Genomic DNA, 27,644 nt, shown 5'->3' on the forward strand with positions numbered 1-27,644 from the left:
AGGCACCATATACGGCAGCAACTCTTACCTTGAAAATGCTTTTCAGAAAACAATGTTCGTCTGCTTTCTCTTAGGTAAAAGGAGCAGGAGTTTTGCTGCAGTGACCAACAGTAATTCTTGTATAACACCTTGCGTAAAGAAAACCGAATTACATCTGAGATCTTTGTACATAACATTTTACAGCCCTCATTGAGGCTTCTGAAAATGTCCTGTTTACATGTCATCATGCATGCTTGGTTTTCTGTCAGTAGTAAGTGCTTACTGCCACTGCAAACCTGGCAGAGTGTATCCAACCCTGCATCTCCACCCTGCGCTGTGAAATGTGCCCCATACACTTGTATTCATCAAACGTGGGACATGATCCAGGCTTGCTTCCTCTAAAAGGACAGATCCACAATGCCAGGCAGTGTCACTGCTACTTTAAGCAGTTACAGTTTTGTAGTTTTCTGCATTTCCTACCACTTTTGTTATGTTTACTGCCCAGTAAACAATAAAATCTAAGGAAGAAAATTTTCTTAGACTGCTGTCATGAGATCCTTGGAAACACTTGTGCCTTTTAGAAAGAGAACATTTCCAGGAAACTGCCCAGCCTTGTGCCAGCAACAACTGCGTGCATCAGTCATCTTGTTCCACTGAAGAAGTAGACTGCCAGCAGTGCTAGAGCAGCCTTTCCACACCTCTGCTTCGATCTAAGAGGAGAACTTTTGCAATCGGTTCAATTTCTGTGACCCAGTCAGCCCCTGGCACTTCTTTTACAGCAACAAGATGACCAGTTCCTGCTGCAGGAGCACACCAGCCTCACCTCCACTAGCCTATTTCCTGATGTCTGTTAAGTACCCAAGAGTCACCATAGCTTAACATCTTCTCCAGCCTGTTTGGGAAAGCAAGAATGTTCAATCCCTCTAGATATGTGCAAGCACTAGTGTGTGCCCAGCAAAATGCCAGACCCCTCCCAGAACACAGCTGCCAGCTTTCAGAGAAATCATTGGGGTTTGTGAGATGTGCAAAATGGCAAAATGGTGTTGAGCAAGAATTTATACCTGCAAACAAAAATATAAATGTTTGCTTTGCTGCTCATGAATTCACAGTAGAAAGGAGCTCATGTGGAAATTTAATTTGTGCAAAATACTGTTTAAAAAAATCAATCATAAGTGTTTTGAGTTACACAGTGGAATAGAATTGTGGCTTTGTAAAACAGTGCAAGATTTACAGACTTTCCAACACTATAAAAGACAATTTCCCTAATTTTCCCACTGTTGTCACATTAGTCGTTGTTCTAAGTCAAGTGAATGGGGCGCCTCTAAGCATCATGACAGCAAAAATGTACCAATTAAACTGAATCTCTGGAGAGATTGAGAGAAGTTCAGAAATTTGCCCAAAATGAAGAGAGTATATTTCTTCTCATCTCACATCTGCTTAAGTCTTTACAGGCTTAAAGAAGAGGAAGGGGCATGTTTGCTCCAGATAACTTCCCAGATGAACCTTCCCTCTGTGACAACATTAGCTAAAATGAGTAATTAAAAGTTCCTGACGAACACGACAGGCTTCCGAGTCCACCGACTCCATTTGCTCGTATTCTTCTTCCGATTGTTCCATGTGTCCTGCGGCTGGTGCAGACCACACGTCCAGCCCATGTTGCAGGGAGATGTTATGAAGCACGCAGCAGGCCAGAATGATGTGGCTGGACTTCTCTGGAGAATACTGCAGGGTGCCTTTGGAGCCATCGAGGCAGCGGAACCGCGACCGAATGGTTCTGAACGTGCGCTCAATGACGTTGTGAGTGGCGGAATGGGCCATGTTGTAGCGGTACTCTGCAGGCGTCTCGGGAATGTGCAGAGGGGTCATCAACCACGTCCGGAGCAAGAAGGAGCTGTCACCTGTGAGCAGTGGAAAGGAGCAGGACAGCTTACACACCTACAGTTAGCCACAGATTTCAGCCTGGTTTACTCGTACAGCAGATACAGAATAAGTTCTTCCTCTGGCTAAAAGAAGGCATGGAAGAAGTAACTCTGGTTTACAAATGTGACAAAGTAAAGGCATTCAGTTTTACACAGGAACATTTCCCACAGAAGAGTTTTAAGGGAATTAAACTACTGCATGAAACAGGGGAAAACAGTTGGACTAGGGCAGTACCTGGAATTAAAAATTACGTAATTCAGCATGGAAAGGTGTGGAATACTGAAAGAAAGCTAAGAACAGAATGAATGAGGATTAATACATACAGTAGTCAGACTGTGTAAAACACAGATTAGAATTTACTGTTCTAAGCTTCCAAGATAAGGGCTGTCCAAACTGAGTCATTAATCTCAAAGCAATTTGCAGGAAAGCAATTGAAAGTAAACATATGACTTGTGCCCAGAGTAAGGAGACAATATATAATTGACTTTCTACTGAAAACAAGGATGAAAAGTTGACTTACCCAGTAGCCAGCCATCTTTATGTAGCTCGGTTTCAAACTGGCTTGTGAGGGCTGCCTGCTCTAACACCGCGCAGTCAGACAGGCTGCCTGGCCAGTGCGTTTCAGCACTAAGGAGGACTCCTCTGGAATCACACACCATGAGGCAGTTCAGGGAATGCAGACCCTTTCGGTTCACATAGGACAGGTCCTCAGCATTTGGCGCTTTGATTGCCACGTGGGTGCAGTCAACCACCCCCAGCACTCCCGGCATTCCTGCCAGCCCATAAAAGTCATCCTTCAGGGTCTGTACAGTAGCTTCATCTTTAGGAAAGTGAATGAATTGTGAGGCTCTTTCCACCAGTGCCTCGGTTACATTGGCAACACAGCGGCTCATTGAGGCTTGGCTAATGCCAATAGCATCCCCCATGCGAGTCTGGAAGGAGCCAGAGGTATAGAAACCCAGCGCAGCAAGGATTTGCGTCTCTGGACTGATGGCCCTGGACCGCTGTGTAGGGCGTGAGAGAGTGGCTCCCAGGAGATCCACCAGGTAGCAAATGAACTGTCGGGGGAAACCGTACGTGGACACTAGATACTCATCCGTGACATCCTCCAGCTTGAAGCGATCCAAAGTCCTGTGTCCGCGGCCGTAGAGCAAGAGGTCGCAGTCAAGAACCGCGATAGGTACGGCCATGACTGACGGCCTGGGGCTCCTCTCTGACAGGGCTTTCTCAGAGGCTTCACCTGCATAAAGCAAAAGAGGATACTCAGAAGAGTTGTTACTGGTGAGCTTTTCAGACTCCGTTACCATTTTCCTTTCAGTCTGATCATCCAACAAAGCTTTTAACTTTTCTGCTTTTAAATACACGGGCAGCCAGGTGGGCTCACCGCGGAGCCGACAACTCTGCCTGGCGCTGACAGCAATTTACCTCCCGTGGCGGAGAGGGAGCTGGAGCCGTCCCCAGTCACCCTCGCCGGGGCACGGCAGACACGAGTGGCGGGCAGCCCGGCGGGCGGGCTCGCAGCCCCGACGGGCGCTGCCCTTGCCGGGCGCCCCGGACCCCACGGGCCGCCCGACCTCCGCCGGAGTCGTCCCGCCCCTTACCGGCCCCGCGGCCGCTCCCAGGCGGTCCCCGCCGGCCCGGCCCCACATTCGCGGCGATAGATTCGCCACAGGCAAGGGGCTACCGGCGGGAGCGGCGCCGGGCGCTGCCCCGCTTTTCCAGGCCAGGCGACCTCCTGCCGCACCGGACTGCGGGCTCAGCGTGCCGCGGACGGGCGGGGAGCGGCGACTGCGTGTGGAAAGTGCCGCTGCGGACGCTCAGGCACCTCCCTTCTTCCCTCCCTTCCTCCTTCCTTCCTTCCCCCCCCCCGCCCGCAGCGGATGAAAACAAACAGCGGCGATGGCGACGGCGATGGCGGTGGCGCGGCACAGCCCGCGGCTCTGAGGGCAGCGGCAGCCCCGGCCCGGCCCCCGCCGCCAGCCGCGCACCCCCGCCGGCGCTGACACTCGCGGCGAGACCCCCGGGCCGGGAACGAGGAGGAGGAGGGACGCCGGCCGGAGCCCCGGAGCGACTTCGGGGCTTGAAGGCGGCGGTCGCGGCCCCGGGGCCGCGGGGCTCTCCCCGTGCCCGGTCGGGGCGCGGAGGAGGCGCCGGGGCGCGGCGGCGGAGCGGGCCCCGCGCGGGATGAGCCGCCGCGCCGCCAGCATTGCCGGCCCCGCGCAGGTACCGCGGGCCCCCGCAGGGCAGGGCTGGGAGCTCCGCGGGCCTGCGGGAGGCCCTTCCAGGGGATGGGGGGCTGTGACGTGGGTCTTAAACCTTTGGCTACGGCTTCGCATCTCCGTTTTATTTTGCTTCGCTGCTCGCGGGAGTCGGTTCCCGACAGCCGCGTGTCCGCAGCGATTCGTTTTCCTAACGACTGGTGGCTGTCAGTGGAGCCTGGAAAAGATGTGGCTTGCTGTAATCTCAGCAGGTGGTCATTTAAAATCAAAATGCTTCGCAGCCTGTTGGAAATAGTAGAATCTGAGACCCTACGCTCGATTATATAGTCTTGTATGGTCTTCCTGTGAGATGTGAGTTTGTGGTATGCTGGGAAAGAGCAGAGGTTTACAGGTGGTCCTATCTTTCTTTCCTGTGGGAGGTGTGGCTCTTGGGGGCACAGTCAGAGTCGTTCCCGTGGATTCACTGGGAGCAGAGACGCCTTCCGTGTCAATGAACAGGTAGAAAAGGGACTCTTTGGACTAAGCCTACAAACTGCCTACTTACAAATCCCAAAAGCGACGTGACTAGGCACATACCAAGGGAGAAAAACACAGCAAATTACTGCCTTAGCTGAAAATTAGTTGGCTGTCCAAATAAAGTTTAGAGCATCTCCAAATTATTGTAGGAGTGGCCTGACCTGGAGGACCCTTCCTTCTTGGGCAAGAAATAAGTCTTTCAGATGAGCCAGGCTGTCTGTAGATGTCCAGAAGGATCGTACAGGATCACTTTATTTTGCTTTAGTGGTATTGTATAATCTTAACATTTCTGAATGTGTGTTCATACTGTAGCTGAGAGGTGGTGATTGTGTTGGTGATTATAGTGCAGGGTATGTAGAAGCAGATTCTGGTTCAGTCTGTATACTTTGGCTTGACAAACAAACTGAGAGGATGGACCTTTGGACTGATACCATTTTTAGACCTTAGGGAAGTACAGAATGTAACTGCTGGTCAACAGGAATTACTTAATTTTGTTTCTAAGTCAGTGGAGCTGGCAGTGCTGGCTTTAGTACGGTATTTACTAAACTGTGGAGTCATTTATTGGTTATAAAGTGAATCTGTTTCCTGATCAGAAGGAAAAATTACCTCTTGATCAGTCAAAACCTGAACATATAGTGAACTACAGAGCCTTTGATTACATCAGAATGTTTATATTATGTGAAACAGTTTTTCTGCTAGAATTTAATCTTCTCTTAAAAAAATCCATAAACTTTAAAGAATGAGAGTGTCACACTTTAAAACTTAGAACTGTTTGCTACTTCTCCCTAGGTTTCTGACTAATCTACTAAGAAGGCAAAATGGAGATTAATTTTTAGTAATTGTAGGATACTAGACTTTGACTTGTAGGCCCAGTCTTGGAAAAGAGCACTGTGTTTATGAAGATCTTTTTATAGTTGCTTATTAGTGTGCTCAAAATACCTGCTTGCAGTGAAGCTTCTTGTTCATTGAAGGGAGGATGTGTTCTAGCCACTCTTAAAAGCTTCAGAAACTTCCATGTGCTTCTTGTGTACTGCATGATTCAACAAGGCTTTTCTAAACTTCTCATAGGACATTCTTGGAGATTGGATTTGATCCTCTATTAAAAAAGAAATTCTGGAAGAGTGGTACGGGCAAGGAGTGCAGTCTGGGGCGCACAGTCCCGTAGCTGGCAACAAACGTCTGGGATGAGAGCTGTCCACAGCCCTCTCCTTACAGCTACACCCACTCTGGTTTCTTCCCTCTTGTCTTTTCAATTTCACTCTGGCTTAAGAACCATGAGTAATTCTTTTGCATTGATGAATGTCTGGTTGAAAAGAAAGCAAGATAACTTTAAGTTATAGCCACCATGGCTCAGAGAGAAATACAGGAGATGATGGAAGCAGCCTCTATATGCTTTCCCCAGCCGCAGTAATGCCTGGTGTGCGTCAGATGCTTCTGCTTCTTTCCTGTCTCTGTAGGTGTCAGAGAGATGCACTGGCTCAATTCCCCTGCGTGGAACACGTAGTGTATTGCCGGTGATCCCAGGTGTTCCGTGCACCTGCTGTGTGCCGGGTTACAGGTGTCTGCCGGCAGCGGGTGCCCTCGGCTGGGAGCACGGAGCACGGCTGGGAGCACGGTGCCTGTCGCTGTAGTTCCTCTCGGCTCTGCCGAGGCATTAAGGGGAGGGCTCTTGCAGTTCCTTGCATCATGAGAACAGCGCCATCACCTTATGCTGATGTGTCCTTCTCCTCAGAGAAGGAGGGTATAAATAGCAGCAGAGCATGTAAAGCACAATGCTTAGATGGTAAACTGTTGGATAAAATCTGTCTCAGCCTTGGGAGAAGGAATAAAGATTTAGTCAAAAGAGCCACATGTGGCAATTCTCCTTTGCTGTTTCTGATGTTTCTGTTCACAGTCAAGTGATGACAAAGGCCTATAAATAAAAGCAATAGTATAAAAATGGGTGTTGCAGGAAGCGGGAGACAAAGCAAAAAGCCATATGGACAAGATGCTTGTTGCATCATGTGCTGGCGAATATATCAGTTTACTTAAGGGATTACCTGATTGAGGGGAAATCAGTCATCTGTATTCTAACCTAGACCAAAGGTTATTTCCTTCTAGTTGTTATTCAGTGTGAAATGAGCCAGTGTTATCCTTGAGTTACGCATAGGCCTGTGCAGTAGCACTTAACAAGGAGCTGTGCTGGCATTGCAACCTACTGGACATGAGAAATTGATTGAGTTTGGTGGAACTAAGTTTAAAGAATTTCCTTCCTGTTCAGGTCAACTGTGGCAGCTAACCTGAGAGTACCAAAGAATTTTTATAAATAAAAAGTTTGCTGTAATTCTAGCTCCATCTTAACTCTTACCAAGACTGATTCTAAAGGTGAATACTGTTCTAAGTCTTAGAAGGTCTCAGGCAATCACCAGAGACTCTCCTACAAAAATAGGAGATGAGAGCCCTTAGACATTTCAGGAGCTGAGTTCTAAAGTCCCAGTTTTCCCATGAAATTATTTATTCCTTTCCAGGAAACCTTGCCTGATACTTTCTGCTCCACTTTGGACTCTGGTGGGTTAACTGTTGCTGGCATTTGGAGCTTGAGAGGTAACAGTATGAATCTCCAAATGGTTGATGAATGTTACAGGTAGTTTCAGATCTTCCAGGAAGAATCCCAGTTCTGCTGCAGCAGGACAGAACCATGAGGCTCTCATTTTTTGAACCCTCTGGTGGTTAAACCCTCTAGAGATATTTGGGTCATTAAAACAAATTCCTGTACTGCACTTGCAGCCATGCTGATGATCATCTTTGTTCCCTTTCCTAACACACCAGTGAGCCTAACACCTTCCATTAGTCTCCAAGTACCTTGAAATAGTTGATACCAGAAGTTTTTTACAGCCTCAAAAGGCAAATGTGGGTGCTTTATTTGACAGCTCTCCCACAATATCAGGATATATACTTCCTTGCATCTTTCTGCAGGGGTTACATACAAGTTTTCACATTAAAAGCCAGTATGACTTTTTTTTTTTTCCCTAGTATTTAAATGTCAGCATTCTCTTTGCTGAAAAAAACCCATATTTTTTATGCAGTATTTCATTGCCTGTATCAGCCAGGTTTGTCAAAGATTTCAGATCTCCTCAGCCCTTACAGTGCTGTACTTATTTAAGTCAAAATAATAATAACAGGTTGTTCTTGCCTGGGGTTTTGTTTCTTTTTTGTTTGTTTGAGGGGATTTGTGTTGTTTTATTTTTTTTGTAGTGGTACATGTCTGTACTAAAGAGTTGGGTTTTTTAAAATTTGAGTACCGCATCAAACGCTTTAAATGCTGACTTCCTTTTGCAGCCTCCACAGTGGAAAGGGTCTGTAATCTGTCTAGTGGAGGTAAATGCAGGGAAAGAAGGCATAACAGTTTTAATGACGAGGTTAAAATATCCAAAGGATAATTTGAAAATGCATCTGATATTGAATCACTTGTGTTGTTAGTTCTCAATTTAAATTATAATTTGTAATGAGAACAGTACAGCTTAAGGAGATGTGGTATGAATGTAGCCTAGGAACTTTCAATTACATGGTATGTCCAGCTTTCTTTTTATAGAGTCATTCAGAAAGCAGCACTGTTCTCTATAACGTGCTCTGTAAATTGCAGTACTCTTATCTTGCAGCCCTTTTTGATTGATGCTCCTAAAGCATTGGGCTTTACTGTCACTAAGTGCAATATTTTAAATAGGAGTACTGCATGTGCATGGTCGTGAAAGATTCTGTCTTTTCTGTGTGAACAGGGCTATTGGCCCTTTTGCCCTGCAAGCTTTAATTTGCATAAATAGCATACCTTGCTGTAAGTTCAGTCTTTGCTTAATGATTGAACACCGAATAACGTTGTGCACAGCAGCTGCTTGTGCTCCCTGACCTCAGCTCGCCGGCATTCCTGCGCGGAGCAGCACGTTCCGTAAATACGGGATGTCTGACAAGCTGCTTCAGGCTGATTAGCTGTCTCAAAACTGCAACGGGGGTAAGAGTGAATTAATGCTTTGAAGGCTTACAAGCAAATACTACAACGAATGCTGCTAATTAAGGCCTTCCTCCCCCAATGGTCTCTATATGATTATTAACTTATGTATGAAGAGACTGAGGGACAGAAGAATTGTGATTTATCCCAGGCCCTGTGACATGATGGTGACAAAAATAGGATTAGTGCCTTGCCTTGCCCTGCTTCAGATGCTGTGCAAGTTCATTGTGTTCCTAGAAACAATTGTATTTTGAAAAACAAGGCAGTGTCAATGTGAAAGCTAAGTATTTATTATCAGAGCTTCCAAGAGAAGTGAACAGAGGATTTTGGTCTATTTCTTGACAAAAATTTGTCTTTTCAGTTGGTTGTAGCTGTATAGTTTTACTTCAAGTACTATTTATTGAAAGTAAAGAAGCAGTGTAGCCTGTTTCAGCAATGGTTTATTATATAGATTTCTGCTGAAATACCACTGAAATACTGTTCTAAGAATTTCAGGCTCAAGAAAACAATTTGGCTTGGTTTTGACCAGTGCTGATAGGTGAAGATGCATTATTTTTGAAGCAGAGACCTCCATATCTGATGGTTAGCTTGGCACAGAATGCAGTCATTGTGGTGTTGGGGTGTTCTGGTTTTTTTTGTTTATTTGTTTTGCTTTTTTAAATTAAGCTAGCAAAATTGTAGGACTTGTACTGTGTTTTAACTCAGAGCCTTCTTTGGTGTTTTACATTTTTTTGATCTTTGCACTGACCAGATAAACTATCAATGTGCATTTATACTGCACACTCACATCCCAAAGTTTTTAGTATGTTCAGATTTTGACAGGTAGAGTGCTTTGGTATTTATAATTTCTTTGAGATGGCCTCTAATGGCAAAAATATTTTGAAATCTAAACAGAAAGCTGGAAGAAGACTTCATTCCCAGACCTGTGCTATATTTCAGATTGCCATATGCAATGGACACTGATCTCAGTTCCCAGGACAGGAAGGACCTGGACAAGTTCATCAAATTTTTTGCTTTAAAGGTAATTTTTCTTCTTTGGACAAATGCCTCTTTTTCCTTGTTTAAAAAATGCCACAAAACAAATGACGTACTTGGTGTGGCTAGAGTAACAAGACTGAGGTTTGGGTTGGTTGTTTTTTTGTTTTGTTTTGTTTTGCTGAAGAACAAAGCAATAAGAGCTGATGTCAAATTTAAGAGATTCCTGAGAACAACTAGAAAAACATATTTTCCCTTTTTCCTACCCTCAAATCCTCTTCCATCCTCCTGAAACACTCTGCTTTAGAATTAGTCGTAGGCACTTCACACCTCTGTCAGCTTTGGGTTTCTAGCAGCATGTCTGACTACCAGCTGTTAGGTAGTTTATCTGCTGGACTCCACTCTTTCAGCCTATCTAAAGTTTTATATTGCATCCAAAAACAATAATACCAGAATGTTTTTTTGAATGATGTTGATATGTAATTATAAAATTTAGCCTCACTTCATATGTAGGTGCAAGTAGATAGTCTGACAGTGGCTTTGGCCTAAATGTACAGATTCATTTGGCTTTAGTTTAGTTGTCCAGGCCTGGGATATTTTTGTAATTTTTTCTGAATTTTCTATTGAAAACTGGAAATCCTGATTGGAAAATTGACTTTGTCTCTTAATTTTGTTACAGAGAAAGGTCAGTCTAAAATGATTTTCTTTCTGAAATAATTTGCCTGTTACATGTAATAATTTAAATTGTTTAGAACTGAAAAACAGTGTAGCAAACTCTACTTCTCTACATCCTGGTCAGCCCTTTCATCTTTTTCACTCAGAGCTTGTGTAGCTCAGGCTCTGAACTGAGGTTCAGAACTGGTGCTGAGCCCAGAACATTACTAAGTATCCTTTTCTTTCTATTCCAGACAGTACAAGTAATTGTCCAGGCCCGACTTGGAGAGAAAATCTGTACCCGCTCCTCATCCTCCCCAACAGGTTCTGACTGGGTAAGGTTGTATTTTTTAAAGCAACTCCATAACTCTGTGTGTGTGTGTGTGCTGAGAACACCACGTGATTATGACAGTCTTGTGCAGACCATAATAATTATTCATAGAGTAGGTACTATATTTAGTTATTTTCTTTGGTGATGTTGTGGGAGGTTGGTGGTTGTTGTTCACATGCAACAAATCACTCTGGACTCTTACAGGCTGATGAGGGGAAAGATTTCCGCAGCTCCTGCCAGCTACGGCACATTTCCAAGATCTGCTTGGGAGTGGGGTGATGAGTTCTTATTTGTCAGAAGTTTGCTACTCTGCAATTCAGGACATTTTAGTAATGGGCTTAATTAAAATTAAAAGACTCAAGATACTCTGTGGGTGAAGATAGGACCGAGGGAAAAGGAGCATATTTTTTATAGCAGCATTAAGAAAAACATTTGAATTAGCAGCCAAGGGAATCTTTGTAAATGTGAAAAGCTTGGACCCAGCTGGGAATTTTCTGTTTCATAAGTATTTCAGTGGACACTGACCTAGTATGTTATATATGGGTCTGTGAGCCTGTCTGAAATGTACCATCAGGCAGTTTTTCAAAGAAATAAAAAAATGGAACCATCTCTTTGATTCTGCAGTTCAATTTGGCAATCAAAGATATACCAGAGGTTACTCATGAAGCAAAGAAAGCCCTGGCAGGACAGCTGCCCGCTGTTGGACGGTCTATGTGTGTGGAGATTTCTCTCAAAACCTCAGAGGTGAGAACTGAGTCAAAACAGATGCCCTTTTTTTGTTTGTGGGCTTTTTTGCCTGAATCTTAAGTCAACTACCAGAGCTCCTGCCCTTTAATGCAAGATGATGTGAGACTATCTAATTTTTATTAAGTTAGGTGATATGCTAATGAAAAGAAATGTGTTGTTTAACAGAAGCATTTCACTGTAAAAATCTGAGGCCAAACACACAAATGACTCAGCAGAAAAATCTAAATTTTTTAAGAAAGTAATTTTAAGAAAATTAAATTCTTAAATTCTTAAATTTAAAAAAAATAATTTCTTAGCCCATGAAGAACTTAGGCATTCTGAAGAAGGTATTCCCTCAGGTGACATAATTGTGCAAGGACACTTCCAGTGCACCTTTTTCTATCACTGCATCACAAGAAAATGGGAGCCAGGAGACAAATCATTGAGAGGTGTGGCCATTGCTGATCACTAATGAGATTTGAAAAGGTCTGTGTTCTGAAATGAGCCTTTGTTTGCCATCTTTTCTCTGATCCAGGGAGACTCCATGGAGCTGGAAATTTGGTGTCTCGAAATGAATGAAAAGTAAGTGCATTCTTTGTTTGTAGCTCTTAGCTGATGCAGTGATCCATGCTGATCAATGGTGATCAATGGTGATGGCTGCATGGCATTTTTCAGCAATTTCTTCTACAGCAGGTGACTAGGTTGAAGCAAGACTTAAGCTGGTTGGTCAGTACAGGTAGCCACACTAGGGCTTTATTTATCATTTTGGCAATAAAATTAAACAACTGCCCCAGAGTAAATTTTATTTTAAATAAAATAATCAAAAGCAACTGCAAACCAAAACAAACAAGAACCCCAAACCCAGGCAACTTAGTTGTGGACAAAAGACTAATTTTTTTCCTTTGTGTTCTCTAGGTGTGACAAAGAAATCAAAGTTTCATACACTGTATACAACAGGCTGTCTCTACTGCTGAAGTCTTTGCTTGCTATAACCAGAGTAACTCCAGCCTACAGGCTCTCTAGGAAACAAGGCCATGAATATGTAATATTGTACAGGTAAAGCAAAAATTTCCCATTTGAAAAGCAAACAGGAGAGACTCTAGACTTGCACAGTGTAGCTGCAAATGTAGTTAAAAAGGGATGAGTAATAATAAAATCAAATTATTTGTATAGAAATACTACTCATCAGCGACAGAAGAAAACCTTGCTCTATGTATGTATCACCTTACAGCCTTCACTTGAGCCATTGAAAGAAAAGCTAAGCACAGGCTGTGAAGTGTTAGCCTACCATGTTAGGAAGAGTAAAGAAAAAATTCTACATGCAATCCCTGATAGATTGCTTACTAGCATCCAGTTGTTTGGTGTCTGGCTTGATAAATGCCTCTCTGCATTGCACATAACTGCAATGTATACTTTTGCAGCATAGATTCAGACTCTCTCCTGTTATCCCACTTTAAAGATGCATCCTCAACTCCAATTCCTGTAGCTTTTGCATTTTACTCATCCAAATACTGGGTTCCACTCTGTTTAGCCTGTGAGTCTGACTGGCTTGTGGTTCATAGTTGTCTTCCAGACCCTGTTTTTGGCTTTGAGAAAAGTCTTTGACATGTTTGCACAGCTAATTTATATGATTGTAAATTTCAGGTTTGTTATCATTTGCACAGCTGAGAACTCAAAAAGAAATTCCAGCCATTTTCTCATTTTTGCCTCCATTGCTGACTTGGCATGTACTTAAGAGCAAATCTCTTTACAGCACAGTTAATCTTTTATGTTGTGTGATGAGCATCAGCTTCTAGACTCAGACCTATCTGTGGAGTTTGTATCACTTCACATTTTTGCTCTGAACTATAGACTTAACCACAGAGGCTTAAAAAAATTAAAGAGAAATTTCTGATTGGACTACTATTTTCTCTTTCTCCTTATTTTTACATGATCTGTTCTTCTTCTGGAGCAGCTGTAAGGTTTTTTGAGATGGGCATTCCAGCCATTTATTTTGGGCTTTTTTTTTTCCTGAAGAAGAAAAGTAGTTCCAGGCTTCCAACTGCCAGAATTAAATAAGAATATGTATAGCATTATGCCCGTACTGGATCTAACAGCTTTTCTTTTTCCTTCAGGATTTATTTTGGTGAAGTCCAGCTGAGTGGCTTGGGAGAAGGTATGATTAGACAACACACAAACAAGAGCAGAACTGTGTTTCATTCTGACTGCCTTTTGGTTACTATTCCCAAATACCGTAAGGAAAATGAGTCTGAGGCTTACATATGCTTTTTGTCTGGCTCTGCCAGAGCAGCCTTGTGTCACAAGGTGACAAGTATAATGGTGGTACTTGGACAAAGTCTCAGGTGACTGCCATTTTGACTCTACTGATACGGAACTGAAATAAGAATATGGAATTATGTTGATAAGAGGCAGGACTGGTAAAGGAGGTCATGATCTACTGAGGAACAGGAAGCACTTTAGAACAGTATTTTAGACCAAGAAGCCGGGAAGCAACATCAGAAGTCAAGCAGGTGAAGCCTACCAGCAAGGTAGCCTAGTGCTGCTGTTTTGTTATAGGTTCTATGTGTGTTTTTGAGGTTCAGATTGCAAGACAGAATGGTTAGACTACTGAAATAAGATAATGTAAGCTCAGAATAAAAAAGTATGGCACATAAATAATCAGCGAAACTGATAATTATTCCTTAACTTTACAGGTTTCCAGACAGTCCGTGTTGGGACAGTGGGTACCCCAGTGGGCACCATCACTTTGTCTTGTGCCTACAGAATCAACCTTGCTTTCATGTCAACCAGGTGAGAAAATGTGATCATGCCAGAAACTGTTTTACAATAATTTACTGTTAAACCCCTCATATTCTGAGCCCGCAAATCTTTCCCTTCTGCTTATCCTTTCCTGCTGAGATTCTCTTTCATGAAGAATTCTCTCTCTCACTTAAGCCTTGCAGCAAGGGGAGTATTTGGGTAGCCCTGAGCCAGGCTCTAGAACTCCAAATTGTTGATGCATGCCTGGAGGACTAAATTGTAAAGATGCTCTGGTCCCATTAATAGGTACAAGGGTTTTCTGTGAGGGCACCACAAATTGGGAAGAGTAGAGAGAAAAAGCCAGTAACACCATTGCTTGTTGCCTTGCAGGCAGTTTGAGAGGACCCCTCCTATCATGGGGATTATAATTGATCACTTTGTGGACCGTCCCTATCCCAGCTCTTCACCCATGCATCCCTGCAATTACAGGTGAGGAAATACTGAGTTGAAGTCATGGGCCATGGTAAAGGCATCCATTATGCCCAAATACAGAGCCTTTTCCACTATTTGTTGACAGCATGGGAAGGGACACTGGAGAATTAGTGTCAGTCATATTGGCATAGTTAAAGATGTGATGAAATGTGACATTTTTCTCCTCACATTGAGATGGCTGAGTGCAGCAAGCCCCAGTATTTTCCCAAATTCTTCACAGAAGCACTTGGACACAAAGGATGTTTAGTCTTGGCTGCCTTCAGGAATTTGAAAGTGTAATGGTTAATCCTGATGCAGAACTACATGTCTAGATGCATGCATCCCTGGATATTTCCACTGGGGGAAGAGCAGTTTAATTTCTCTTTGGAAATGAGAGGTTTGCCTTCTCTAAAATGATTGTGAGGGCATTCAGATTTGGACCAGTGGTGTTGATTGACAATGGTTGTGTAAACACCAAAGCCAGCAGCACTAGCTGGTATAACAAAAGCTTTAGTTAGAAACACCTGTTGTTTTGCATGGGGTAGAAGACAAACATCTGAGGAAAACTGACGTTTTCCCACTTTGTTTTCCTCAGATCTGGCAAGCAGATGAGAGCCCTTCATAATTTTCCTTTCAACTACACCCAAATACTCTCAACCTCCCTGCAGTGTTTGTCCCAGTGTGTTTTACTATTTGTTTGTTTTAAGGAATATTTCCGGTTAGAAAATTTGTCTTTTCTTGCTGCTTTAGAGCTGGTGAGGACAATGGTGCAGTATACCCCTCAGTAGAAGATTCCCAAGAAGTGTGTACCACATCTTTTTCCACCTCTCCTCCATCTCAGGTAAGAGAAACCAGGCTCTTTTTACTTTTAGATAGAACAATTGCTGTAAGAATAGTTTGCATATTTCTACATCAGCTATTGTGCAAACAGAAATCCTCCTGCTACTAATTAAAATTTAATGTATGGCATTACACTCTTGAGTAAAATCTATCAAAATTAGATACTAATTTCAACAAAATTCCAGGGGCCTAGAAAGATTGAATTACTGAGAAGGATTAAAAGAGCCTATTCCTCTAGCTAGGTTGAGGTGTGCTTGAAGAGGACAGCAGTGTACTTACACATTTACACATTTGCATACCAATACTACAAGAGGAGGAATTCAAGACATTGATGCCAGACAGCCTAAGTAGGAGTAACAGACTGACATTGAGAAAGAAGCACTGAAATTCCAGGAAAATGCTAGATAAAGAGAGAAAAAAGACAAAAGCTGTATTTATTGGATCATCTAAAATTAGTTGGGGCAGCCAGAATAAGTATTGGCAAAAAAATGACCCATGCAAGTTTCATTTAAGTTTCATTTAAGTTTCCATTTTAAAATAAATAGATAATGGTTTCCTTTTGAGTATAAAACCCCAGAAACTCCCAAGTTCTTTTACTGTCTTACGTATCTGACTCCACAGTTCTGTATTTTGAAGATGGAGTTGCAGTTGTCCTGTTGCTTTAAATATTCAGGATTGCCCTGCCTTGTTGTCCAGCCAAGCAGATGGCTCTACTGACCTTTAAAGACAATCTAAAGACGCTAAATCTCTTTCTCTGTCAGTATGAAACATAGAATGAAGTATAACAGGAATGCTGTTCCAAACTGAAAGAATTTGCTATGGGTCTTTCTGCTGCTTCAGAGGAAATAAGATGCCTGGTTTATGTATTCTGCTATATGAACGAGCTAGAAATGAGCTTCTCTTAGGAAGCATTTTTGTGCCAAAGTGCTTTCAGGTGACCAGGCATCAGGGAATGTTGAACTAATTAATCAGCACTCACGGTAAGTCTGATGGAATAAAGCTTTTCTTATTCTGCAATACACAGTTCAGGAAATGAGTTTGTGGCTGAGTTGTGCCCTGTATTTTCCTAAAGTAAATACAAAAGATTTCTTAAGGAAATTTCCACTGGCGTGCTTGTGCCAGTGTTACTTAACAGTAGTAGTGTATGTAACTACATTGAAGTTGATGCTACCCCAAGGGTCATGAAGCTTTTCTGTCACTGAGGGGGGAAAAGCATTATGAAACCACTTGAACCTTGAGGATTCACATTAAGTATGAGCCTTTCTTGCTTTTTCTGTGGCTCATAGTTGCCATATGCTTTGCCCTTATTTGTAAAGCAGCTGCCAGTCTTTGTTACCACAGTTAGAATTGTAATGCTGCCTTGGCAGAGTGGACTTTAAATTAAAAGGGAAAGAAGAAGTTATTGTTTTTCTCCAGCTTTCTACATGTCCTGTCCAGGTTAATGACTAGGAAAATACTAGGAACTGTGTGACTTCGTAGGCAAATTGTATGAATCTCTACCTGCCTTCTCAGTAAAAGTGAGGCCTAACTTGTGTGATACAAGGAAATAGTTGTCACCTTCTTTGTGAGCTTCCATGTCTGTGTATGTGTGTTGTGAAGCAGCCCAAAATTCAGGAGAGTCTGGCCATGGGTAATACCCAGAAATGAAGCTGAAGCTTTCCTCAAAGTGAAAACCATTGAAAACAAGTGAAAACAGGAAAATGACTGTGAAAGGAGGTATGGGAGTGAACCAGGTTTGGATTGCCCTTTTTGAATTAGCACCCTCTTTGAGACTGTATTTCTGGCATTTTGCTTCTGTTGATGGAGTTCCCGCTTCACATCAGTGTGTTTGAATTGCACTGTAGTCTGGGTCCCCTCTATTCTAAGGGTGCAGCACAGTTAAGATAGGATCCCTCAGAAAGCTGGAGGATAGGGAGTATGGACGGATGGAGAGTGCTCAAATACAAGTAATTTGTAAATTTAAAAAAAAATAAGTACTTGACCTTTTCTGGCATCTGCTCAGCTTTCTTGCTAATTTGCTGGTATCAATTATAATTAACTGTGGAACAGAGTCTCTGGCAGTTACTTTCTGTCAGGGTACTGGAGTCTAAAATATTACCTGTGTTCAGTGGTTCACTCAGATTGAAAAACAGTCAATTATTTACAAAATGAATGTGCTTCTGGCAATACTGAGATTTCTGCTCTCTGTGTAGGTGTGGCTGCTCCAGCCAAAACCTCTTCACTAGCATTCAGTTCATCCAACTCTTCATAATTCCTCTCTGAAGTCCTTCTCTCTCTCTTTCTCTCTCCCCCTCATTCTCTCTTTTCCTTGTTTCCTCTGTTTGTCTGTGTCTATGCACAGTGTGTTTTTACTGTCACAAAGGCACATTTTCAGACACCTCCTCCTGTGGTGACGGACACCTTGAAGGTCCCAGTGATGGGGCTGGCCTTTTCACATCAAGTGAGTTGTCAATAGAATATGCTATACATAGTCAGAATACAAGTTCTGGTATGACAGAACAAATACAGGAAAATACAAATTTGACAATGTGGAGTGTTTGCTGTGCATGGGAAAGACTGGTGAACCCACAATGAGCCAGACACTTTACTGAGACTGGCTTCTTAAATGCCTTTGCAGATGAAGATCTCCCAAAGACAGGACAAGCACCCCTAAAAACACAACAGATGTCAAGGATTGTTAGTGAAAGACATTAGTAAGGCACAATTCTGAATGTTTTCTGTTAACAGTCAATGTCCCTAGAACCTGTATAGACATTAGAGCTCCACTCAGCTTAACTAGCCTCATGTGAATAAACGTGCTGTTCCTCATTTTGATCCCTGTAAAGGGCATCAGCTTTGGTGCTGCTGGAGCTCACACTGAGCTCTGGAAGAAATACTCTTGAGGTCAGGCAAGTCAAAACAGGAAAGTTTTATCTAACATGACTGGGTAGATTTCTGCCTGGGATGTATAAGGAATTTCTCCTGGGTTTCACTGCTTCCAACACTTAATTCCTAAAGCAATCTCACAAGGGTTAGCTTCCCAGTTCTCTTTACCTGGCACATTTATGGGACCATGTATTCTTTCACTGAAGCTATTTGAACAGGTCTGGAAGATGAGCTGTTTTAATTTGCAATGGAAATAGGTTCAAACAGTTGATAATGAAGTTGTTTTGGGATAAAAAAATATTAAATGTTAACTCTTTAGTAAGTTCACAATGGCATTCATGTAACCCACTACACCAGTATTTGAAGCAGGCCTGTTTGGCAGAGCTTCCCTGAGACTGGATGTCAGCCGTACCTTGCACAGCCTCCTCCTACATGTGTAGGAAGCCAATCTTGTTTTCCTGTCAAGGCTCAGACTTAGTCCCCTGGACTACTGTCAAGTAGTCCTCATAGGAATAAGAATTTTTTAGAACAATAACCTACATTATTGATTCCAGTGAAAATCTAGCATCCTTCTGCCAGCCTGAAATGCTGTGCCTTTGACTTTTCCTATTCCTTCTTCAGTGACTGGTGATTATTCAGGCGGTGGGGCATTCCCCTTCCCTTTCCTCTCTCCTCTCCCTTTGCCCTTGTTTTTTCTCTTCTTTCTTAGCTTTCCAGCTCTCGTCTTTCCTATCAGCCTGCTGCCCTGGGAGTTGGATCAGCTGACATGGGGTATCCTGTACTCTTTGCTGGTGGCTTGAATGCTGCACACCCTCACCAGGTACTTGTAGAGAGTAGAACCAGCATGGCTGGTATTGCAGCCATTTGTGTCACTTGTACACCTGAGAGAGGCATTGAAACTAGTGCATGCACTGGTGTCCTGTCTGTCAGGAATGGAAAGAATGTAAAGTAAACACAGAGAAAGCACAACTTCCACAGGAGTTGGGAACTGGCTCCTCAGCATCCCTGACTTTCCTGGGGTACGGGGTCATGTGGAAAAACTACACCAAGAGAGCAGGCACCAGGCCTGTTTGCCTGCACCAGCTTGTCACTGATTCCAAACGTTGCCTGTCTTACAGAGCTGCTGCCCCTGTAGCTGTCCACGCACAGTTCTGTAGGCTAGTCACAGGATACCCTGGCAGTTCATATTGACATAGTTATATTGGTTCATCAGAAAAATAAGCCAAGTTGACAGAAGTCTTTTTCTTGTGATATTGGTGTTGCACCAGTTTTGCTGACACAATGTTAATAAAATAAAATAATTTCAGTTGGAATGGTCTTACAGTGAGCATCGAATCCAACATCCAGTTCAGGGCTGGCCAAGTTTAAAGCCTGGTATTAAGGCAATTGTCCAAATGCCTCTTAAAAACTGACAGCTTGAAGCATTGACCACCTCTCTAGGAAGAGAACACTGTTCCAGTTTTTGACCACCCTCTCTCCAAAGAAATGCTTTCTAATGTCCAGTCTAAGCCTCCCCTGGTGCAGCTTCAGACAACTCCCATGCATTCTATCACTGGATCCCAGGGAGAAGAGATCAGCACCTCCCTCTCCACTTCCCCTTCTCTTGAAGCTGTAGGGAGCCATGGGGTTGTAGCAAGAGGACATAAGGTTTTTTCTCCCCATTCCTCCCCATGAAGCAGAGGACTTAGAGCCAGAGACTGTAAGACTACAGGCCTGCAGGGTAAAACAGGCCTGAAGTGGAGAGTAGAGTAGAAAGGGAGTAAAAAGTGAGTTTGTATTGTGGTAATACACTCCTACATGACATCACTCTGAGGCTTATAGGGGCTAGAGCCCAGACATATGCCAAAACCCCCACAACTTATGCCCAGTGTGATGGAATCTACTTTGTATTGCACTGTGGTTTTGGTTTGAGATTTCTTAACTCGACCGTTCCTTTCTCTCTCAGTTGATTGGTCCAGGCAAAGAAGGGGGAGTTCCCCCAGTTCCTAGCCAGCCAGCACATGGCACTCAAGCTGACCAAGAGAGGATGTGCACCCCACTGGATGGAGTCCATTACTCAGCAGCTACTCCTTCTAGCAGGTAGGTTGGTTTTAGATGATCCATCACTTCTGTTAACCCACTTATAAACCTACTGAGATAAAACTTTTTGTTTCCCCTTTTAATCTATTGTTTGTAGCATAACTATTGTCATCCCTCAAATAAACTTGCAGGTTTCTCTGACTGGGGCTTTCTCCAAACAATGATCTTGCCCATCTATTTAAACCTCCCAGTCTATGTAATATCCTTCTTCTGTGTAATATATCTTCTTCTATGTCAACTTTATTATCAATTTTATAATTTTTTCAATCTTTCTGCTGGTTTTGCTGATTGTAAAACAAGATGCAGTAAGTTCAAAAATGAGTCTTAAATTCTCTAGAGACTTCATGTGCATTGTTACCAAAGCCAGTTGTAGTTACCATAAATCTGTTCACCATTTTAGTAAGAAACTTTAGTTACAAAGTTATTTAAAAGGAAACAATGCAAGCTCAAACTGTCCTAAATCAACTCCCTCACAGCTAATTAAATCCTTCTGGTTTTTTGATCACCATATTTATTTCTTGAGAAATCTCTCTTGGGATCACAGAGTTGTGAGTCACAGAGATTTTTGGTCTGGGGAAACCAAAACTCAGTTGCACTAGCACTTTCCTGGGTATACTTGAACAGTAATCTTCTTCAATCCTTTCCAGGTAATCCTCTTTCCATGGGACAAAACTATGTTTTTGTCTTAAAGTTTTGAACATCTGTGGTGGTAGGAAAAAAACCAAAATAAATAGGTCATGGAAGTGCCTAATAGCCATGGAGTGAATTAATCATACTGGGAGTGGCTGTTGTCATGTACCAGATCTGCTGCATTTGTAAACTGAGTGACAGATATAATGGGAGATTTCTCACCTCCTGAGAGATCTGTGACTACTGTGTTACTGAAAAAAGAGTAGTGATGAACAGGAATTGCTGTGAACACACACAAGCTAAAAGCTCATTTCCCAGAAGAAAAGCCTATTTCAGCAACTTTACATTCAACTAAATAGTTTTTGTCCAGCTTTAAACAAAAATCTGATTCCACAAGTGTCCAATTTCCTTTTGTGCTCCTGAGGAGGAAGGTATGGTACAAAGAGAGATTTCTGTTGTCCTTCTTCCAATACTAGGAGTAAACCAAGAAAAACGAGAAGTCTCATAAAAAAATGTTATTTATCTACCCTGTTTGTGTCAGGAGGCACTAATTATGGATTTTCCTCCCCCAGTGAGGACACAGAAACAGTATCCAATAGCAGTGAAGGAAAGTGTGGCTCCCCACATGACCTTTTGGAGACCATCTTTATCCGGAAGGTGGGAGCTTTTGTCAACAAACCCATTAACCAGGTAACAAGCAGTAGATCTTCTCAGAGAGCACCTTTCTTTTCCCATCTGTTCATACATAGAGGAGCAAAAAGCACCCCAATGCCAGGGCAACCTCAGAGACTGCGAGTGCATATTTCTGCCTGCTGCATTTCCCTACAAGGTTTTACCAAGGAGTATTTTGTTTTTCATAAAATCCTTTTGGGATGTGACAGCCATTGACTTTGATCCACTTTGCTAACACCGTATTTGAGAACAGAAGACTTGATACTCCACTTGGATGTCAAAATGATCTGCCACTACCACAGGTCCATAAACTAGGAAAGCTCCCAAGCCTCCCTTCCTTGAAGGAACATGCAGTAGACCAGTTCATCACTAGAAGCAAGCATTTAAGTTCAGCTAGGGCAGCTTAGAGATCTGCTTGGTTCGAGGGCTGCAGTTCTAGGCCTTTTGGATGAAGGAATGAGAATTGTTTCAGTTTGTAGCAGTTCATTAATCCTTGCCTATATTATACTATATAGAAGCAATCCCATCTCAAGGTATAAGGTATGTATCTGCATTAGGTCAACTGAGTATCATCTTTGGATTTCATGTCTTTTAAATGAGGTTGTCAGCCTCCTGCCTAACTGCTGACATGACTTTGGGCTGTTTTAGCTGGCCTGACAAAGATGTTCAGTATCCTTTTCATGCCAGGTAAGCAGAGCATCTTAGTGAAATTCTGTTTGCTAAATCTCCTCAGGTGACCATGGCCAACTTAGACATTCCTTTTGCCATGTTTGCTCCCAAGAATGTTGAGCTGGAAGATAACGACCCCATGGTAAGACTCTTCCAGAGGTATATGTGCCTTCTCAGCATCCCTTATGCAAACATCCATGCTATTCTCTGCCTTGAATGCACTTTGGTTTTGGACAAAATAACTAGTTATTTAGATTTGTTTGGTTTCAAGAAGTCTCCTGTGTTGAATCTTGGGGTCTCTAGACATGCAAATAACAGCATGTGTTTGCTGCCCCTGCTCTAGTTAATGTTAATTGTCCAACCTCCTAACTGCCCCCCACTGCCAAAGCACACACAGACATGACTGTAAGATCAGTACTCACTGTCTTTGATTTCTTGGGCAGGTCAATCCTCCTGAATCCCCAGAAACGGAATCTCCTCTACAAGGCAGCTTACACTCGGAGGGCTCCAGTGGCAGCAGCACAGGGAACACCCATGATGACTTTGTTATGATCGACTTTGTAAGTGCCCTCATCAGAGCTCTTACACTGCACCTTAGGGGGGCTTCACGTGCTGGTGTGATGGCAAATGATGTCAGAGTACTCTTCAGTGGGAGTGGTAAAGACACATCAGTCACAGTACCACACTCTAGGGCATGACAGTCCCAGAACTGCAAAGGCACTAGTACCAGGAATCAACAGCTACAAATGAAATACCATTTCACTTCTCTACTAACATCTGGGCTTGGCATTCTGTCTCTTAGCACCTAGAGGAGCCAGATTCCAAAGAAATGTTCTCTTCCAGTTGCTCAAGTGCTACTGTGATATCAAGTGGTATTGGCTGTTCTTCAGTTATTTAATAGGCATTATTGCAGCAACAGTTGCAATGCCAAGATGTTTACTGATAGCAGGTAATGACTTTGCCTGAGATTATAACAAAAGGGAAGCCAGTGTCTCTGGGAACTAACAGCAGTGTCTTTGATTGTAGAAACCAGCATTTTCAAAAGATGACATTCTTCCAATGGACCTGGGGACATTTTACCGTGAATTTCAGAACCCCCCTCAACTCAGCAGCCTCTCCATTGACATTGGAGCACAGTCCATGGCAGAGGATTTGGTATGGAATCCTGAAAATTCTGTTTGTGGAAATCATATGTACCTTATAATGCTCTCCCTATTTCTAGTTGGAAAAAGTATCTTTATAGAACTGCAGAACAGTTTGGGTTGGAAGGAACCTTTCAAGGTCATCTAGTCCAACCCCTCTGCAATGAGCAGGGATATCTTCAACTAAATCTGGTTGCTCAGCCCCATCTAACCTGGCCATGATATTTCCATGGATGGGGCATCCACCACCTCTCTGGGCAGCCTGTTACAATTTCTCAGCAGCTTCATAAAAATTCTATCTTTTATCTAGTGTGAATCTACTCTCTTTCAATTTAAAACCATTTCCCCTTGTCCTATCACAACAGCCTCTGCTAAAAAGTCTGTTTCCATTTTTCTTAAAGGTCTCCTTTTAGTACTAAAAAGCCAAAGTAAGGTCTCCTCAGAGCATTCTCATCTTCAGGCTGAATCACCCCAAGTCTCTCAGCCTGTCTTAACAGGAAAGGCGCTCCAGCCCTCTGATCATTTTTGTGGCGCTCCTCTGGACCCACTCTAACAGGCCCCATGTCTTTCCTATACTTTACAGAACAGAGACCCTGCCCAAAGGGAGACCATCACTAATATATTCCAAGTAAATGCAGATTTGTTTCTGGTACACCTGACCCTCTAAAACTGGTGTGTTTGTCTTGAAGCTGAATGCTGCTGCAGCATGCTTGCTCTACGTCATTGAAACCCCCCAAACTAATCCTGCCTCTGGGGTGTCTCACTTGGTGGCAAACCAGGCCTGACTTTGCAGCCTGAGCAGAGTCAGAGTTCCAGTGTGGCTGGTGAGTCACATCTGGGTGAGTGCTCTGTTAGGCTCTCTGGCATTGTACCATACTGTGGAGAAAAATGAAAACCAGAGAGCAGCAAGTGACTTGATGAAGGCAGTGATGTGAGTGGGTTATTGTGCTGCAGCTGGTGGGATTGCACAAGGTGAGGCCCCAGTGCACCTCCTGTTCCTGCAGAACAAACAGACTCTGGGCAGAGTGCCCGGCTCAGGGTCACTTGCTGGCTGCTGCCAGGGGGCTCGTGCTTTTGTGCACGTAGAAAGGTGAGCCCAGAGCATTGGTGAGGGATTGCATGACTCAGATTTTTTTTACTAGTGTGTTTAACATTTTCTTCTGTCTGCTGTGAATGAGCCCTGATCCACATCTTTCCTTACCTTCCAGGACTCATTACCAGAGAAGCTGGCAGTCCACGAGAAAAACGTCAAAGAATTTGATGCTTTTGTGGAAACCTTGCAGTGAAGCTGTTTCCCAGTTCTGCTGCAGCAATTCTTCCTCCTCAAGGCATCCTGGAGATGACATCAATATCTCTATCGCCCCAGCTCTGCCTTTTGTTCACATTGACTAGTTCCTTCCATCAAGTGAGCTTTCTTTTCTCTCTTCAATGACAGATACAGCTCATCTGCTGATTCTCCTCAACTTTTCCACCACATAGTTCTGGACTGCTTTTCCTGCTCACAGTCAGTTTTAAGACTTCAGTAGGGACACAGGAAGTCAAACTCCAGTGTATGGAAACCTACTTTCTCTTCAGTCTGTGTCTGTATGGAGGGGCTTTGTGGAAAGTTGTCATATGCTTCCTCCAAGGGTCCTATGGTGTAAGTTCCCTAGGTAGAGCTTCTTGCTAACAGACTTTTTCCTGCAGTCTCTGATCCTGTTAGAGCATAGAAAGCTTTGGCTTATTTCCACAGGGTCTGTGAGTTCAGCAAATTCAACTGTTTGAAGTCCAGGACATCCATTCCACAGAACTGGGCATTTCATCCTGACTTCAGAGTACGTGCTTGGAGCACAGGGAGAGACATCAGCTTTGGGACCTGCATAATCCAAGTTACCTTTTTTTCCTGCTTCTAAGGAATTGGGTCTCTACACAGTGCAAGGCCCTGTGTTAGGTGGCTGATAAGCAGGAGTGAAACTACAGGAATATTTTCCTCATGTCCTTCCCAAGTGCACTGACATTCGGCCATGCTGGGTTAAAGAGTGTTGACTGTTGGCAAGCCTGCACATAGCAGCTGTGATGATGCTGAATTCATAGTCTCTGCTTCTGAAACATAACTGTAAATACTAGGAATCCTATTTCTTTAGGGTTATGTAACTAGGAGTCTTAGTCCAAGATTTTTTCCTCTAATCCTTGCAAGCCTTCCTGCTTTATGGTTAATAGATGATCTTAATAATTAAAAAATATTTATTGCTTTTAAAGAAACCTATATTTAAAAGATGTTCTGTTTTCATGTTATAGTGCGGGTCATTCTGTCCTGATCACTGCAGAGAGCAAGTGTGCCATGGAACCCTAGCCAGTGAGGCTAGTCTCTCTTTGCAGGAAAATATCCAAGATATTTATTTTCTAAGACAGACTTGATTAATATTGTACTCTGTTTTGGGGACTATGTGTCCATTACATCCAGTCAGGGCTCACTGATAGAATGAAATGCACACATCAGTGGAATGGAGTGGCAGGGACTTGGTAAAAAGCTGTTTTCTGATAGGTATGGATGAATTTGTAGTGTTCTTTGGCCATTCAGAAGGCAGCTTCTTTAAAGAAGCACATTTTTTTGGGAAGCTTATGGTACTTTTTAATCAGCTGGCTTTTTAGTAGCTGAAATTTTATTTTTGTAATAATCCAGCCACTGACAGTGTGACTGGCTGGAATTGCTCAATGGGTGATTTGGCTCTTGCATGTCTTCTGCCTCATGTAAGGATGGGAGGAGAAACAGTGACACTAAACAGAAACTTGGATAAGGTGAGTTTCCTTGTGGTTCTCTCTCCTCCTGCCCCATGTAACTAGAGTGAGCAACTGCAAGACCCCTAACTGTCCAAAACCACTTCTTTTCTCCCTTGTTTCTTTTAAGTGGAGCTATGTTGTTTGAGTACTGAGAAACCATCTTCATTTCCTCAGAGTGGCTGAGTAACCAGCCTTCTAGTTGGTGCAGTGTGGCAGCTTCTTCAGCTTAGCTGCATTCTTCATTGGAAGAGATTGCCTGCAGCTGATGGGAGAACCCCAGCTCCAGTCTGGAACACTATTTCTGTGCCACTGCTGGAGCAAGGAGCCAAATTCAGAGCAGAACTTACTATAAGGCCAGAGCAAAGCAATGCTTTGAACTTTATGGGAATTTTTGTTGAGAGCTGTGTTGGTGGGAGCACTTCTAAAACTCCAGATAAGAGCTTCGTTGAAGGAAAATTACCCACCAGAACCTTTTTATTTTACTCAACTGATTCAACTTCTTAGCAACCTCACATGGAAATTGCTTTGTCCGTGCAAAGTAAGATGCACAAACATTTAAGAAAGGTTCCAAGATGAAACATTTTGTAACAGGACTTCAGTTACATGGGCTGTAACAAATACCTGATACCCATCCACGGGCCACCTTGTTTTACAGGTGGAAAGGGTCGCAGAAGGGTGCAGGAACACAAGGAATTAATGGATCAACTGCCTGTCACCTTTGCTCAGGAAATTGGTTTGCCACTTTGTAGGAAGTAGCTCATAGACAGGTGGTTGTCAGCTTTAGTCTCTAAAGTGACACAGTCTGGGCTGCAGAGCAGCAGAGATGAGGCAAGGGGCTGGTTCACGCCGTATGAATAGAGAATAGTTGAGGTTAAACTTCATCTAGCCAGCACTCCTGCTGTGCTCTTCTGCTAACAAGCTGTGGAGCTGGCAGGGAGCACTGCCATTCTTGTTAATCCCACCCAGGAGGTCAGGGCTTGTACTTGTGCTCCTTTATTGATGGAGTTCCTAACGTGGCTACAGCTCTCACATCTCATAAGGCAAAATGTCACTGTGGCACGTTTTCTTCTCTTCAGAAAGCTGGGAAATTGCCTATATAAGCTGCTAGTGTTGAGCTGGATGGCCACAGCAGTAAGAGATTCTCCAGGGCTGAGTTACCTGCCTCTTCTCTAGACAGTCCTCACTTTCAAAACACAGTTGCTACATCTAGGCTCTGAGTTCCCTGACCATTGCACAAATGCTCTGCTTCACTAAAGACTTAGCTGCTTCTATGGCCTGCCACAGATTGTGTTATGAAGGCTGTTTATTTTAGCAGCTCTCTGCTCAGCTCAATATTAAGGACAGTATCTGTGTAGCTGCTGATTTACAGATACTTTGGGTGGAGGGGAAGGTTCCTCAAGTGTATTGTTTTGGAAAGTCTCCGGTGTACTTCAAGTATTCAAAGAATTTCCAATAAAACTTTTGTGTAAGCAACA

General features: G+C 43.2%; 2 protein-coding genes across 22 annotated transcripts; one reads left to right on the forward strand and one right to left on the reverse strand.

Annotated features, from left to right (window-relative positions):
• Nucleotides 1-1,098: 1,098 nt before the first annotated feature.
• Nucleotides 1,099-3,089, reverse strand: HARBI1 (harbinger transposase derived 1). Its single transcript, XM_041459884.1, has 2 exons — nt 2,420-3,089; nt 1,099-1,877 (listed from the first exon to the last, which is right to left on the reverse strand). Exons 1-2 carry the CDS (start codon nt 3,087-3,089, stop codon nt 1,501-1,503), a joined length of 1,047 nt encoding a protein of 348 aa, XP_041315818.1. The 3' UTR covers nt 1,099-1,500.
• On the forward strand, nt 3,043-27,644 carry ATG13 (autophagy related 13). Of its 21 annotated transcripts, none has more exons than XM_041459861.1 (20): nt 3,043-3,180; nt 7,142-7,217; nt 9,511-9,637; nt 10,500-10,580; nt 11,201-11,320; nt 11,838-11,884; nt 12,218-12,358; nt 13,417-13,457; nt 13,996-14,092; nt 14,432-14,530; nt 15,263-15,353; nt 17,694-17,792; nt 18,927-19,037; nt 20,163-20,296; nt 21,499-21,616; nt 22,332-22,409; nt 22,711-22,827; nt 23,294-23,422; nt 23,993-24,037; nt 24,618-27,644. In XM_041459861.1, exons 3-20 carry the CDS (start codon nt 9,569-9,571, stop codon nt 24,693-24,695), a joined length of 1,695 nt encoding a protein of 564 aa, XP_041315795.1. In that variant the 5' UTR covers nt 3,043-3,180; nt 7,142-7,217; nt 9,511-9,568; the 3' UTR covers nt 24,696-27,644. The 21 variants fall into 21 exon arrangements, with proteins under 21 accessions (XP_041315795.1, XP_041315798.1, XP_041315797.1 ...); XM_041459864.1 differs by having other exon boundaries at nt 9,556-9,637; XM_041459868.1 differs by lacking the exon at nt 3,043-3,180 and adding an exon at nt 3,763-4,122 and having other exon boundaries at nt 21,499-21,583.

The sequence above is a fragment of the Pyrgilauda ruficollis genome, unplaced genomic scaffold, assembly GCF_017590135.1.
Source record: "Pyrgilauda ruficollis isolate IOZ18807 unplaced genomic scaffold, ASM1759013v1 scaffold14, whole genome shotgun sequence".
NCBI lineage: Eukaryota > Metazoa > Chordata > Aves > Passeriformes > Passeridae > Pyrgilauda > Pyrgilauda ruficollis.

Excerpts from the sequence above, each read along its gene's own strand:
- HARBI1 (XM_041459884.1), bottom strand. The coding sequence starts at position 3,089 with ATGGCCGTACCTATCGCGGTTCTTGACTGCGACCTCTTGCTCTACGGC. Across the intron at positions 1,878-2,419 it reads TAAAGATGGCTGGCTACTGG|GTGACAGCTCCTTCTTGCTC; the intron begins GTAAGTCAACTT and ends CACTGCTCACAG.
- ATG13 (XM_041459861.1), top strand. The coding sequence starts at position 9,569 with ATGGACACTGATCTCAGTTCCCAGGACAGGAAGGACCTGGACAAGTTC. Across the intron at positions 11,321-11,837 it reads TTTCTCTCAAAACCTCAGAG|GGAGACTCCATGGAGCTGGA; the intron begins GTGAGAACTGAG and ends TCTCTGATCCAG. Across the intron at positions 24,038-24,617 it reads CCATCACTAATATATTCCAA|GACTCATTACCAGAGAAGCT; the intron begins GTAAATGCAGAT and ends CTTACCTTCCAG.